The sequence below is a fragment of the Amphibalanus amphitrite genome, unplaced genomic scaffold (genome assembly GCF_019059575.1).
Source record: "Amphibalanus amphitrite isolate SeventyFive unplaced genomic scaffold, NRLGWU_Aamphi_draft 001072F_arrow, whole genome shotgun sequence".
NCBI classification, from domain to species: Eukaryota; Metazoa; Arthropoda; class Thecostraca; order Balanomorpha; family Balanidae; genus Amphibalanus; species Amphibalanus amphitrite.
In genome coordinates, this window is record NW_024882566.1 from 64,153 (window position 1) to 78,842 (window position 14,690).

At 45.4% G+C, this 14,690-nt stretch overlaps 1 protein-coding gene across 2 annotated transcripts in view; it reads left to right on the top strand.

Moving 5' to 3' along the window:
* Nucleotides 1-49: 49 nt before the first annotated feature.
* The window catches only part of LOC122369782 (innexin inx2-like), a 43,860-nt gene continuing 29,219 nt past the window's right edge, over nt 50-14,690 (top strand). Inside the window, exon 1 of one of the 2 annotated variants that reach the window (XM_043344787.1) lies at nt 50-263. In XM_043344787.1, the coding sequence (XP_043200722.1) occupies nt 249-263 (15 nt within the window). In that variant the 5' untranslated portion in view covers nt 50-248. Of the gene's footprint in view, nt 264-13,447; nt 13,640-14,690 lie in introns of those variants that run through there. The other variant, XM_043344788.1, reaches the window with a different exon arrangement.

The following is a 14,690-nucleotide window of genomic DNA, read 5'->3' on the forward strand; positions in this document are numbered from 1 at the left end:
TTGAAATACTATGTATCTATAGCACTTAAAACAGCCGTTACTCAAATCATTTAATCCAGTGCGATAACCAAAGCAAGCAGACGTCATAAATGCGCATGCGAGTCATTTGATAGTTTTGATAGGGTACAATCATTCCGACGCCCATGGCCGTAGGCTCACCATGCTGAGCTCCGCCTGAAAAAGTGGCGGCAAAGCGAGTGGTGAGTGGTGGTAAAGTGTTATAGGGAAGCTCCGAGAAGTTTTTCAACATGGGAGAGGACAAGGTAAGTTATGTTTTCCTTATGCATCTATCCCGAGATTCATATTTTGCTAACTTTGAGCTACAGTCATGTTTTTGCTTAGTTTAACATGGTTTAACCGAGCTGAGACTTCTATGTACTTAACCCTCGCCGGCCGAGGGGGTGGCGGGTGCCGCCCCCCATAGAGTTTTTTTTCGCGATAACTCCAAACGCGCTAGCGATAGAGAGCTAAAACTTGGCATACCTAACCTTTGATTCAAGCCGGATCTTTTGAAACCAACTGCATTTTTGGGTCGGGTCAGGTCACTGACCTATGACGTCATAAGTGAACCTCTGCAAGGTCTTCAGATGTCGCAACTTCGCAACGCCCTCACTGCCAGAGGAGCTTTTACAAGGAAATGAAACTTGCAGGATCTAGTACCCATTACAAGTCTCATAACTTGTATATTTTGGATTTTTCCTAAAGGTCATATGAGGTCAGCAGCCGGTTCGCGTTGGCGCACCAAGGCTCTAGTGTCACTTGATTTCAAGTCTCACTAGGCGATTTCGGTTCGCGCTGAGCCACTAGCCGATTGGTATAAAATGCCGCTTAGTGTCACTACCTTCAAGTGTCACTTGGCCACAAAGTCTTACTAGCTTCCTAGTACGCCATCTCGAATCGATCCCTGGTCATTTCCGTGACCTCACCATTATAAGTCAATGGGGAAAAATAAAAACTGCTATTCTGGCGCCGGGAACGATCTCCAACTATCTCAAGCACACAGAATCGTGATTTGATGCACTCCTTGCATGGTTAGATGCGTCACTTTTGCAATGTTGACCTTGCGTGACGTCATTTATGACGTCATCAAGGTCATATTAGTTTTTCGTCAATAACTCCCGATCAAATTAAGCTAGCGAGACGGAAAAGTCACCAATGGACTCAGGAAGATCTGCCGAATCGAATGGTATGCAACATGATCTCTTTCGACCAACTTCGTGACCTGGGGGCGCTGACCTGACCGTGACCTGAGGTCAACAACTTAAGTTGACCTGACCCATACTAAAAGTATATCATTCGACGCGCCTGAGCGAGGCGAACACGATGCTGCCAAAATCGCGGCTCTGTGGCCGTTTTTTGCGAAGTTATTCACCAAAAACTGAATCGTACCTTGGGGCACTTGACCTAACCTCAGAGGTCACCGGTTGACCTAGGACCTTAAAATCGAGTACCAATATCTGCGTCTCGTAACGGCGCACACGCTCGTTTTTTCTGCGACGCGCTAGCTCCACCAGGGGCGAAACGGCGAGGGGGGTCGTACCCCCCCCCCCCCCCTCGGCCGGCGCGTATGTGGAAAACCGGCGAGGTTTAAGTCGGCGAGGTCCGGCGAGGTTTAAGTCGGTGAAATGTAGTCATGAAAACTGATTAACAGGATGCATACAAAAACAATACATATAAAACACCGGATTTAGTTGTAATTCCGCATAATGCTGTAAACTACGAACGAGAATAAAGAACGAAGCGAGTTTTTCAGTATAACAAAAACTCTTAGTCGCGTTCTGCTGGGGGGGGGGGGGTGTGTTTGAACACCCCCTGCGGTTTTCACCAATATCTCAAAAACGGCGGAAAACGTTTTTTTTTTTTCGGAAAACGTTTCTCTGCAGTGACTTTTGACACCAAGCATGTATTACGTTGATTTTACCAGTTTCGCGTTTCTCTCGTACAGACGCATTAGAATGAACTATAACTTGACCTAAAAAGATCAACTTAAAAACTTGACCTCAGGGTCACAGAAAAATCATGTCTATCTATTGCCCTTTCCCCTATTTATTTTTTTTTGGGATATTTCTTTTTTTCAAAATGTAGATCTCGCTGAGTGGGGTCGAATGCCGTTTGAGTTTTAAAGATCGGCCGATTAGATCTCGAGATATCACGGAAGGTCCTATAAACAGCCCCCCCCCCCCCCCGCCACCATTAGGGGTAGTCAGGAGCCTGCTACTAATAGGGTTACCGTTAAAGTATTCAACTATTCAGCCGAGCGCGCCCCGCTGGCGGGGCAAATTCTGCTTCCGCTTCCTGAGATATCTTCGAGAAGTAACTTCCAGTGGCGGTCTCAGCCAACTTCGCCCTAGTGAGGGGGGGCATATGTTACCACCCACCTCTAACTCAAAAACTAAGAGGGCTAGAAAGACGCGGTAAAAAGCAGTCGATAGCTCTCAATGCGTACGTTTGAAAGTATTTCGGTCATTTTTCACCTTAGAGCAATATTGGGGTCACCAGAGGTCATCAAAGGTCAAAATTTGCCAACTGTCATTATATTTTTCAAAAAACATGCCGCTATCTCAGGAACTATGGTAGCTAGAAAAACGCATTGAAAAGCAATCGATAGCTTTTGAACTCTTCTTTTGATAAAGTCATTATCAAAATTGATCTCAGGTCAACGGCTTAGCCTCCAGAGGGCAAAAACTCCAAAAATAGCTGTTTTTACGAAAAGTGTTTTTCGACAATAACTTTCGACTCCAAAAAGCCACGACATTTCTATTGCCAGAATCGTGTTTCCCTCGCCGAGACGCGTCGAATGAACTATAATTTGACCTTGAAAGGTCAACTTGAAAATTTGACCTCAGGTCAAGGTCATGACCTGACCGGAAAAGGTCATGTTGCATATCAGTCGATCCGTCTCGGCAAGACAAACACAATGAGACCATCCCCAGCGTTCTATCTCTTTCCAATCGCGAGTTATTGGCAAAAAACTGTTTGTAGCCTCAAATGACCTCGGATGACCTTTCTAGAGGCTATCAGCAAAAATGACACCATGGTCATCACGAGCGGTCTAAATCATTGTGATTCTGAAATATTTGGACTGTTCCTATGCGTACACACGGATCTAGAGGCATTTTCATTTTTCTCCATTGACTTATAATGGAAAGGTCACGCCACTGACCTGACCTTAGGTCACGGATATAGAAAATCCGAGATATACAAATTGTAGGCGCCCATAACAGCATGCAATCCACCAAGTTTAAAACCTTTCTGACAAACACTGCAGGCTGGACAGGATTGCAAACTTTTTTTTAGGCTTGGTCAGTCAACTTGACCTGGTGACCTGACCTGACATGACCTGAGGTCAAAAATTTCACAGATTGTCCAAAATTGATGTACCAAAAGCTACCTCAAGCGGCGCGGCGCTACGCGCCGCGGTTTTTTATTCACACGCAAAAAACGCGACAGGGTGGTAACATATGCCCCCCCCACTGGGGCGAAGGTTAAGCATATATTAATCATAGAACCTAGTCATTCCATTCGTAGAAAGACTGGAAACGGTTTCCAAAACCTCTAAAAACGCAAACGTTTACAGGGTGATTCATAGCCGTGTGACCGAAAATAAGTGAAAACTACAGGAAATGCATTCGTGTTACATGCCATTGCCAAGTACCATATTAACCAGCCAAATATGAAGTTTTGATCCATGTATAGCATCAGTCACAAATACTTTTCGTTCGACTCTCACAAGCTTCTTTTAAACAAGATGTTCAAAATGGCCACCTCGGCGACGGATGCACTCCAGCGCCAGAGCCTAAAGTTGGCGATGGCGCGGACGCACAACATTTCTAAGGAAATAGAACCAAAGCAGCCTCCAATGGCATCCTTCAGCCCCAGAATATCCTGGGGACTCTCCTCAAAGACCTCGGACTTTGCATAGCCCCAGAGGAAGAATTCCACGACGCTGAGCTCCGGCGAGCGTGGCGCCCACCTGACCTCAGCGCTCTTTGAAATCAACTTTCCGGGGTTCGCTTACCATTTTTTTTTTGTGCCGTGTTTAACATTGAACCGTGCCCTCTGCTTTGAATTGATTAACGATTCTATGACTTTGTTATCTTCTTTGGAGTTTCCCTTGGGTGCAAGCCCTCAGACGTGCAGAAACATCTTTGTGTTTGCTTGATGGACTGCGTTAACCTATACAAATTACACATTTTTACTTTTTGCTGCGCTGTGTACATCTTGAGCGATACACACAGACCAGACCAGGATAGAACAAAACTTCATAAAATTTTCTACTAGCACGTGAAAGTTCACACGAAAATATGCAATCCTCTTCTCAAGAGAGATCAACTAAATAGGTCACATGGCTATGAATCACCCTGTATATCGCATATTCGACTATCGGTAAGACCAAGTAAGATCAAGTAAAGAAGGTCAAATGAAGACCGTTAAATCAAATGTCTAAATGAAAGTTTCTGGGTCACTGGCTTGTAATCCAATCTGGCCGAAATTGTCCAACAACAACAACAACAACAACAACAACAACAACAACAACAACAACAACAAATAAAAACATCCATAGGTTACCAAGAAAAGGCGCAGTGTACAGATGATGATACAATTTTGGCAAGATCAAGGTCAGGTCACCAAATACGACCATGAACTAATTATTGAAAGGGATATGTGAGACACAGTTCACGGATAATGTTACTCAAACAACGCAATGCAAGCGTTAAATTGATAGTTTGGCCCCTAAATGAAGTTTGATTCGAGGTCAGATGAAGATCAGATCAAACTAGTTTGAAATCGAAGTTGGTATTTGAATAAAATGATGTCTTCTTGATGCAGTTGTTCCCTGCAAATTAAATGCTGTTTCTTTTAATTATCTCCATAAGTTCCATAAAATTATCCCCAAAAAAAGCGAGTTAAATTAGGCATGGGTGTCTATTATCGAGCTGGCAGCACGCCCGAGCCCAAAAGCACCACGGCAGACAACCTAAATAATTGAACAACCTCAATGTCTCCCCCTTAGTGCACGGTCCTAAGCTACCTTTTTGCGTTCTTCGATGGCCAATCGACAAAACCCATTCTTTCGATCAGTATGTAGGTGGCGAGGCGACAGTGAGAGACATTCAGGCACAAAGGCAAAATGGATAGCTGATCTCGCTCCACAGTTTGTCAGTTGGAAAATGTTAGCTCTTCGACATAACTGATGGCGTCGTTTACATCGTGTGACACAGCGGGGGAGGGGGCTTCAATCGAGCCACACTGTGCAAACAACGCCATCACGTATTTGATATTGCACGAGACTTGACAAGCACAAGGTCCACAAACGACTACAGAGGTGATAAGTTCATGCTTGTATGTATGTATGTATGTATGTATTACCTTCATGGACAATCCACACGGGGCGTGGCGATTACAGTCCAGAGTCTGAGTCGGGCACAAACAAAAACATGCGGGGACAAGAAACACAGGCATACAGATTCAATCGCTGGACATTCGCTCTCTCTCTATATACAAACGGACGATTCAAGACAGCACGCCGCACACGGATGTCGCACCTCCTTCCCCTGACACGGGTCATCGTCGGGCGGTCGCCATCGCCGGACAGACTGCAGCCTTGGCCGCACGGGCGAATTGGGCGGGGCGCTGTTCGATGACACCGGGAGGCAGACTGTTGAGTAGCGCCGCGGCCCGGTAGCCGAATCGTCGCTTGCCAGTCTCGAGCCGCGAGCGTGGAAGGTGGAAGAGGTGGTCCTGCCGAGTGGATCTCTCTCGCGCGTCACTGTTATTCGTGAAGATGGCAGCTAGTGCTTCGGGCTCGCCGTTGCTTATTATTTTCTGCGCAGTTACCATGGTTTTAACATCGGACATAGCTTTCGGAGGCATCCATCCGAGTGAATCGCGGAGGCCAGAGACGTGATTGAATTTCCGGCGGCCGAATATGACCCGTGCTGCAAAGTTTAGAATTTTTTGGAGTCGGTCGAAGTTTTTCTGGGAGCCATTTCCATATACAGTGAGGCAGTACTGGATGCGCGAGATGACGAGTGCAGTCACGATCGTTTTGAGGATACCGTCTGGGAGGCAGTGCCGTGCGTGGGAGAGACCGATCAGTACGCCCATGCAGCGACGGCTCAGCTCGGCCACGTGTGCTTCCCAGGTGAGTGCGCCGTCGAATACAACACCCAGGTTTCCCACCTGCGCGCACGGCAGGAGCTCAGCGTCACGGGAAGAGATTTTGAAGCGAGGCAGGTTACGTAGGTTTGGCTAACGTAGGCTAACTATACGCTTGAACGTATAGTTAGCTCTTCAAGAATAATGTCTAAGGTCTGGTCATAGACCACTATATACCTGGACTGTGCACTGATTTTGCCGACTGCCATTAGGGCCCTGCTGGGAAATTCGACGTAGCACGCAAAATTGTGTGTTGATGCTCTAGTAAGCCCATTTAAATTAAAGTAACTACTTAAATGTGATGTATATTTTAATAAATGCTGAATTTTTAGCATGATTTTCGACATGATAAATAGATAAAAGCACTTAGAGGCAGGTATAACACTGTATTCAGTGCAAAACATCGATAAACAGGAACCATCGTGATCGGTCAATTTGACAAGGAACAGTCTGATCGCATATTGGACGCACTGCATATTTATTTGCTAGTCTAAATCAGACACGCACCTTGGCACAATGTTTTGGCACTTGGGCCTGGCGCAGCAGCCCACACGATCTACACCACGGAATTGCAAAGATCCCTTTAGATAATTACAAAGCTGTCGGGGATGCGTGTCTAGCGAGATCGTCCGAGATGACCTGCTTCCACTGAGGCCGATTTCATGTTCAGCTTAGCGACAGATGGTTTCTATCCTCTGTCCTTCTCGAGAGAAGGGGAGTTGAACCCCGTTGTCAGGTGGCCGCATTTTGGCGGGTGATGGCGATCGAGATTGGAGATTTAGACGGAGTCACGAGATATCGGTTCACTGGACACTGCAGCAGATCCTCGCACTCGGGAATATACTTCCTTATAGTTATTACTTATTGTGCTACATTTGCCTTTAGTTACTGTACAAGTTGTATATCCACATGTGAAATTTTCAGCCATGTAGGCTGAGGCATCTTACACATCGACGAATATGACTTCAGGTTATTGACTGCATAAACGAAATGATCCGAGAAATGTTACATTGCGTTTACTTCCTGCGGCTCAATCTTTCTCATTTTCATGAATCTTTCCCATTTTGATGAAGCTCTGCTCGCGCATCGCTGTCGTTGAGTGACGGTATTGTCCATGAATTGCAATGTTTGTTTTTCGCTCAACTATACACACCAATGTGTTGAAGGAAGGCGGGTCGTAGCGTTGTAACTTGAGGTGTTTCTCGACAGTGTGACTTCCGCCCTCGGCGTACAATATGTGAAGAAACCTATCGTTTTCCTTTACAATGGTAGTCGAGATGTCTTGAAACACACGTTAGGGGCTACGTGTGCCGAAGAGAGAGTGACTCGGTAGATGTGACCAGAGCAGGACTCATGGCTTGCATGCACGAACAGAACACAGATTGCTTATGTGGGCACGCCAGCTCTCTGCAAGCAATACGATCTGGAGTTCTGGACCATCACTCGACGAAATTGCGAGACTTTATTATAACTCCTTTGGCTTCATTGTGTGACTGATTATAGGAGCCGCCAGTATCTGGAAACATGTGCAATGTGCAGCATGTTTACATGCATACATCCCCTTAATCGAATTGTGGAAATGACCGCCGATGTCGACCAGAGGAAAACTGGCACTTCTTACAACTCTCTTCGGCTCGATTTTTCGGTCTCGGCGAGCGTAACAACATGAAATAAAGCTCACAGGGAGCCCATGATTGGTCAGGATTTCAAGACGTTTAAAGTTTCAGAGCAGATAGTAATTAACTTCTTATTGATGCCTCAGCCAGGAATCGGAACACTGACATTGTCGCACGCACTGTCTTTGAATATCTCTTGCTCACGCCCTATTCTGTTCAGAGGATATTCTAAAGTTATTATCATTAGCCGCACATTTTACTGTACTTATGTGGCATATATGCATTCAAAAGTAACACAAACTATTAATTTCATTTAAGACAAAAGAGAACTATCCCGCATGTCAATGATGAACAACAATAATCTTGCAAAAATCTTCGCCACATTTCTGTGAAAATTTGTTAATTCTCGTGAAAATGAGCTGGGAACCATCATCCACACCATGTTAAATCATCAAAGAAATAGGCAAAACATGTCCTTCATTTTTCAATGTTTGCGCTACTATTAGGTACTAAGTTTTTGCCCAAAGTAAGATATAGGAAAGACTACAAATTGACTAGAGGTGTTGGTTCCCAAAGCACATTATCATATGGCGAGTGATTTGGCTGTGATAACGTTTGAAAGTTAGGGCCCTAATGGCAGGTCCCTAATTTCTGTACACAGTCCAGGTATATAGTGGTCTATGGTCTGGTCGGTGGGTCACGTTGAGTAATCGCATCTTTTGGCAAATTTCGGGATTGTGGCTTGCGCCACGACCGTAATTAGTGGAAAAGGCATCCTAAAGCAAGAAGCAGGATATATTGAATTCCTACGGATCAGATGTTACAAATGAAGAAAAATAACGACTGAAATGCATACAAGCCATTGTAGTTAGCCATTGCACGAACTAGTACCAGTGAAACGCCTTTTGGGCGAAGAACGAGCGAGCGAGATAGTGAGCCCTGCACGTGCGCAAGGGCGAGAGGGTACTTCCAACGGGCTTGTGCAAAGCACCCTTCTAACCGGTCGCTAGCGGTGTGCCAAATTTGAACGCAATCGGCCCAGCCATTCCTGAGATCTGGAAGCGGCATTCTGCACGTGCGCACGTGCAAAATGGGTCCAAACTGACTTTTGCACGGCACCCTACTAACTGGTCCCCAACCGTGTACCAAATTTGAGCGCAATCGGCCCAGCCGTTCTCGAGATCTGGGAGCGCCCCCTGCACGTGCGCACGTGCAGTAGCACCCTAACCGCAACACATGGGAATGCATTGCTTGGTGGGTGCCTACCTGTATGCCAAGTTTCAGCGAAATCGCCCCAGTAATTACCGAGTTATTGAAATGGGAACAAATTTGGCACCTCTTCTTTTTGCATTTTGCACGTGCAGTGGGGGTCCCTCACATATGTAGATCAAGAATATCCGACCTTTGGAAGAAGGGATGCAGCTACCCTATAAAAATTACCGCAAGACAATCGCCCAAGCGGCTGCTGAGATATGGGCCTCTCAAAATCACTACTTTTGCAAAACAGCTTGAACACCCTTGACTTTTCACGTGGCACGTGCCACGACGGTCACTGAGATGTATCAAAAGTAGTCAATTGCGGGGTAGAAGGAATGGGGCTACCCAGCAAAAAAGACCGCAGGCCAATCGGTCCAGCGGTTGCTGAGATATAAGCCTCTCAAAAGCGTTACAGGGGGGGGGGGCGGGCCGGGCCGGGCCGGGCCGCTCATACTGAGATTTTTCCGTTATATTGAAAAGACTCACTTCGCTCGCTGCGCTCGCTCGCTCGTAACCACGGGATCCGATGTCTGCAAAACTGTTCCGTGTTCAATCTGAATCGTTATTTACTTCGATAAAATCGGTTGAGGATGGGATCCTCAACGCCACTCTCGTTTTTTTTTTTACAAGACCAAAATGGACCATGCATGGCGTGCCTCATGACCTGGGTATACATGACTCTAGATGTTTTGACATTTTGTGATCTTCCCTGACCATCCCTTTAACTCCAACATCGCACTTACAACTTTCCTACAGGCTCTGTACCAGCAGAGCAGGGTATATTGAATTATGGAGTACCTTATCGTGTATCTGAGCGGTTCAGCCGAAATTCAGCTTGATGTGACGGTCACCAGGCCATAAGTTTAAACATGCCTAAATATTAATATTTTTTCTTTGAGCTGACGTGTAACGTAAACAATGAACTTCAGGCCCAGAAATTGTTTTTTTCTGGATAGTTTATTTCCGGGCTATAAAACTCGGCTAAATTATGAAAATCAGGCCAGTAACATCGGATGTAGAACACTCCTTAAAGGCCCTCAATTCCCCAGTCAAAGATTTATAACTGCGCATGCTTCTGTCAAATGCGAGTCAAGTCAATGCGCAGGGAAAAATAAAAAAAAATTGACTCGCTATGAGTCAAGTAGGCGAATCTTCCGATGACTAGATAAGTGAAACTATTTTAAATATAAAGGTACTGTATTATAGAAAGCCTTCGCAAACGCGTTTCGAATATATCATCTTCAGTGCTAGCTTCCCATAATACAAAAAGAAAATGGTACAAAAGTTTACAACACATCGCAAATACACACTCTGCAATTTTTCTCACAATATCACGGGTAGAATGTTTTTATATACTTCTGGAATGCAAGACCGCAAATCGCCCCTCCTAAGGTGTAAAAGCCCCCCTTATGGTTCGTACATGACACACTTTGAATTAATGCCGACTCAAGAATTTTTCTGTGCGATCTCTTCAGACCTGATTTCACCGCACTGGCTTTATCCCACTTAGGTAGGTGACCCTCTGTTTCGGCATGTAACGTAATTGAGTTAGACAAATTATGATTTATCAAATCACGCTTGTGTTCAGTTACTCTGGTTTTAAGCCCTCTGTAAGTTTCACCGATATATACTTTTGGGCAGCCCCCACAAGGAATTTGGTAGACTACGCTGTTCGCCCTGCGCTGTCCTTCAGTTCCTCCCTTAATCATGTCACCTATTTTTGTTCCAGATTTTTCTATCAGCCTAACACCTGCCTGTTTTAACCCTTTTGCTAAGCATTGCACTTGTTCAGAGTGTGGCACAACAATGACTCGTTTGTTTTTCTGCTGTCTTTCTTCATTTTGGTTCCTTGTATTTGCTTGTTCTTTCTTCTTTCTTATGCGTTTGGCACTGTTCTTGCATCTAATGAGAAAAGCTCTTGGGTATTTGAGCCGTTCAAATACCTCGAAAATGTGTTTGATCTCATCTGCGATGTACTCTTCGCTGCAAATACGGTATGCGCGCAGGAAAAAGCCAATGACGACCCCTGACTTTGTTAGATGCAAGAACAGTGCCAAACGCATAAGAAAGAAGAAAGAACAAGCAAATACAAGGAACCAAAATGAAGAAAGACAGCAGAAAAACAAACGAGTCATTGTTGTGCCACACTCTGAACAAGTGCAATGCTTAGCAAAAGGGTTAAAACAGGCAGGTGTTAGGCTGATAGAAAAATCTGGAACAAAAATAGGTGACATGATTAAGGGAGGAACTGAAGGACAGCGCAGGGCGAACAGCGTAGTCTACCAAATTCCTTGTGGGGGCTGCCCAAAAGTATATATCGGTGAAACTTACAGAGGGCTTAAAACCAGAGTAACTGAACACAAGCGTGATTTGATAAATCATAATTTGTCTAACTCAATTACGTTACATGCCGAAACAGAGGGTCACCTACCTAAGTGAGATAAAGCCAGTGCGGTGAAATCAGGTCTGAAGAGATCGCACAGAAAAATTCTTGAGTCGGCATTAATTCAAAGTGTGTCATGTACGAACCATAAGGGGGGCTTTTACACCTTAGGAGGGGCGATTTGCGGTCTTGCATTCCAGAAGTATATAAAAACATTCTACCCGTGATATTGTGAGAAAAATTGCAGAGTGTGTATTTGCGATGTGTTGTAAACTTTTGTACCATTTTCTTTTTGTATTATGGGAAGCTAGCACTGAAGATGATATATTCGAAACGCGTTTGCGAAGGCTTTCTATAATACAGTACCTTTATATTTAAAATAGTTTCACTTATCTAGTCATACATGTCACAATGAACATTCAACGAATCTTCCGAAATCTCCTCCATTTCGGTCGATAAAAGGCAGAAAATATATAATAACGACTACACAATCTATAAGTGAAAAACACGCCTTAGATTCAGTTTGACCTAAAGCGCAGGACGATGGAGCTCCTCATCATCGCGTCGATTGATTCAGACAGAGGTGAATAAAACTCAAAAGCTGTCACCTACGCGATGTCTAGCTGTCGGCAATTTTTCACAAGTCATCTTGAAACAGAAGGTACCATTTTTTGCCGTTTTCTCATCACCTTTGAGGCCAAAAAGTAAATTTGAAAATGAGGCTAGAATGTTAGAAATAAACTGATCTTTCAAATTTCAGACTCTGGGCATCACAACGCATCACCATATTTCAATAGGTACACAACAAAAAATAAATCACTATCACTAAACTTACCTATAGGTCTGATCGACTTCCTATAGCTCGTCCTGGCTTCCTGATCCAGTTCAATCAGAACTCACGAAAGGATTGTCAGTTGTCACTGATTCACTTGTCTTTGCTTCAGTAGTCAAGACCAATTATCAACGCTCCTACCAAGTTTCTAGGACCGATGGTCATGGACCTCGCACCAGTTGTGGCCCAGATGTGACGTCCCCCGTCCCCAGTCGCCCGGTCCCTCCCTACTCCGTCGGCGGCCAAGGCCGCGTCGGTCCCCGCCTCCGCTCAACCGGCGACGAGCGGGGACGAGCTGTCGCGCTGTCGCCGTTTTTCCTGCGTTGTCTATGGCGCTTCACAACGCACCGGCTGTCGCACCGGCGGGATTTTTCAGCCCCAGCTGTCTACAAAGAGACGACGCTGTTAAATTTTTGTGCCGTGGTTCATAGTGGTCTTCTATGGGAAGACAGCTCTGATTGCAGCGAAAACGGCCTAGTTATCTACTTTAAATGCATCAACTGAGATGCTCGAATCTGTCTGTTTATTCCTATGGCTGTCGCCTACGCACGCAGGCGAGTAGCAGGTTTTTTTCACCTCTGGATTCAGAACACACTAACGGAACCTTTCGTTCATCGATTTCGGAACCTTTCGTTCGTTCTTTCGATTACGATATTGCTCAGTATATAGTATTTACTGAGAACTTCAACCACAGATAATCTCACCCAGATAATCAGAGGAAAACTATGGCGCTGGTTACACCGAACAATTGTCATTTCTCATTCGGCTTAAAGGCCGCCCCACACCGGAACTCGCATGCGGGTTGCGAGTTTGCGGGTTTTGAGTTTGCGGGCATAATACTAATTCATAGTGATTACATCGTTCCCTTATAGTTACTCCATGAATGCAGTGGAGCCGGTACACCTTCAGAAAATTACATATTGTCGAAATACCAGCATAACGAAACAAAATTAGACTCCAACGAAAAACTCGCAGACCTCGAAGAACCCGCAGACCTCGCAGCGAGGAAAATCGAAAGTTGACCTAAAACCAACTTTTGAAATGCGATGCAAGGTAGCTCGCAAGCTAAAAACATGCAGACTCGCTTGTTTGATGGTAGTGTGGGTCATTCAGCATAGATTGCGTTATTTAATTTTGAAGAAACCCGGAAACCCAAAAACCCGCAACCCGCATGCGAGGTCCAGTGTGGGACGGCCTTTACACGGGCTGATAAAGTGGCGAGATGAAGCTGGGCGCCAGTCGCTGATAGGCCGGCGGAGACTGGAGACCGCTGTTTTGGTGACTGGGGGATCGAACCCTCCGAGAACTGAACTCCGGCGAGTGAGAGGACTGGACCTGAGTGTGGAAAGAGCCGACGGGCTCGACAGGCAAGAGAGGATTTGAGCTGAACCGGTAGGTTATAATAATGAGAAAATCGGAGGATCGATGAAAGAGACGCGACTCTGAATTAATGCACCTGTGTGATGTGAAATGTAACAGAACATATTTGTGAAAGCTTGGCTACCTTTTAGTCAGGGGCGTAGCCAGGATTTCCTCCACGAGGGGGCCAAACTTACAGGGGCCCAAGGTAAACCCCCTCAAAATCCAAAAAGTCATCGGATTTCATCCACTATTTTTTGGAGGGGGCCCAATTAAATTAAAAAAACGCTACTTTTATTGTGCCCCTTACCGTACTTATGACACCGCGATGGGGGCCCTTTTGGGCTCCAGGGGGGGGGGGGGGGCATGGCCCCTATGGCCCCCCCTTGGCTACGCCCCTGCTTTTAGTTAGGTATGTCACCACATTTTTTATATCACCACAAAAGCTTTTGACAGGGGTATGGTTGAGTGATGAAAGCACTTTGGATGTATTCAGGTCATCCATGTCGTAACCTTCCTGTCTCAGCCCTAAGATTAGGACGATTTTCAGGTGACATTTTAACCCGAGCCGTCCCGGGGGGGGGGGGTGTTTGAACACCCCCCTGCGGTTTTTCGCAGATATCTCAAAAATGGCGGCGCGGAGCGCCGCCGTTTTTGGCACACCTGTTCGTGCATCTTTTCCGCACATGTTGTGAAAATTTCAGACCCAGGTCACCTTAGGTCAGGTCACCAGGTCACGCCAAGTGACCTCACCTCAGAAAAAAAGAAGAATGCTCGTCATAGCTACACCGACTGATCGATTGCCTTGAAACTTTTAGCGATTGATAAGAACAACATCATCTATAAAATGTATATCTCGGAATTTCGATATCGTTGACCTAAGGTCAGGTCAATTTTGCGACCTCTCCATTATAAGTCAATGGGAGAAAATTGAAAAGCGTCTGTTTTGCCCGAACGCTATTCTAGACATCTCAAACATCGAGATGTAGGTAAAATGGACACACTGAACCGGAAAATGGCAACTGTGACCCCTCGTTATGTCCCCGAGGTCATCTCAGGTCACGAACAGAATCTAACAGTGTTT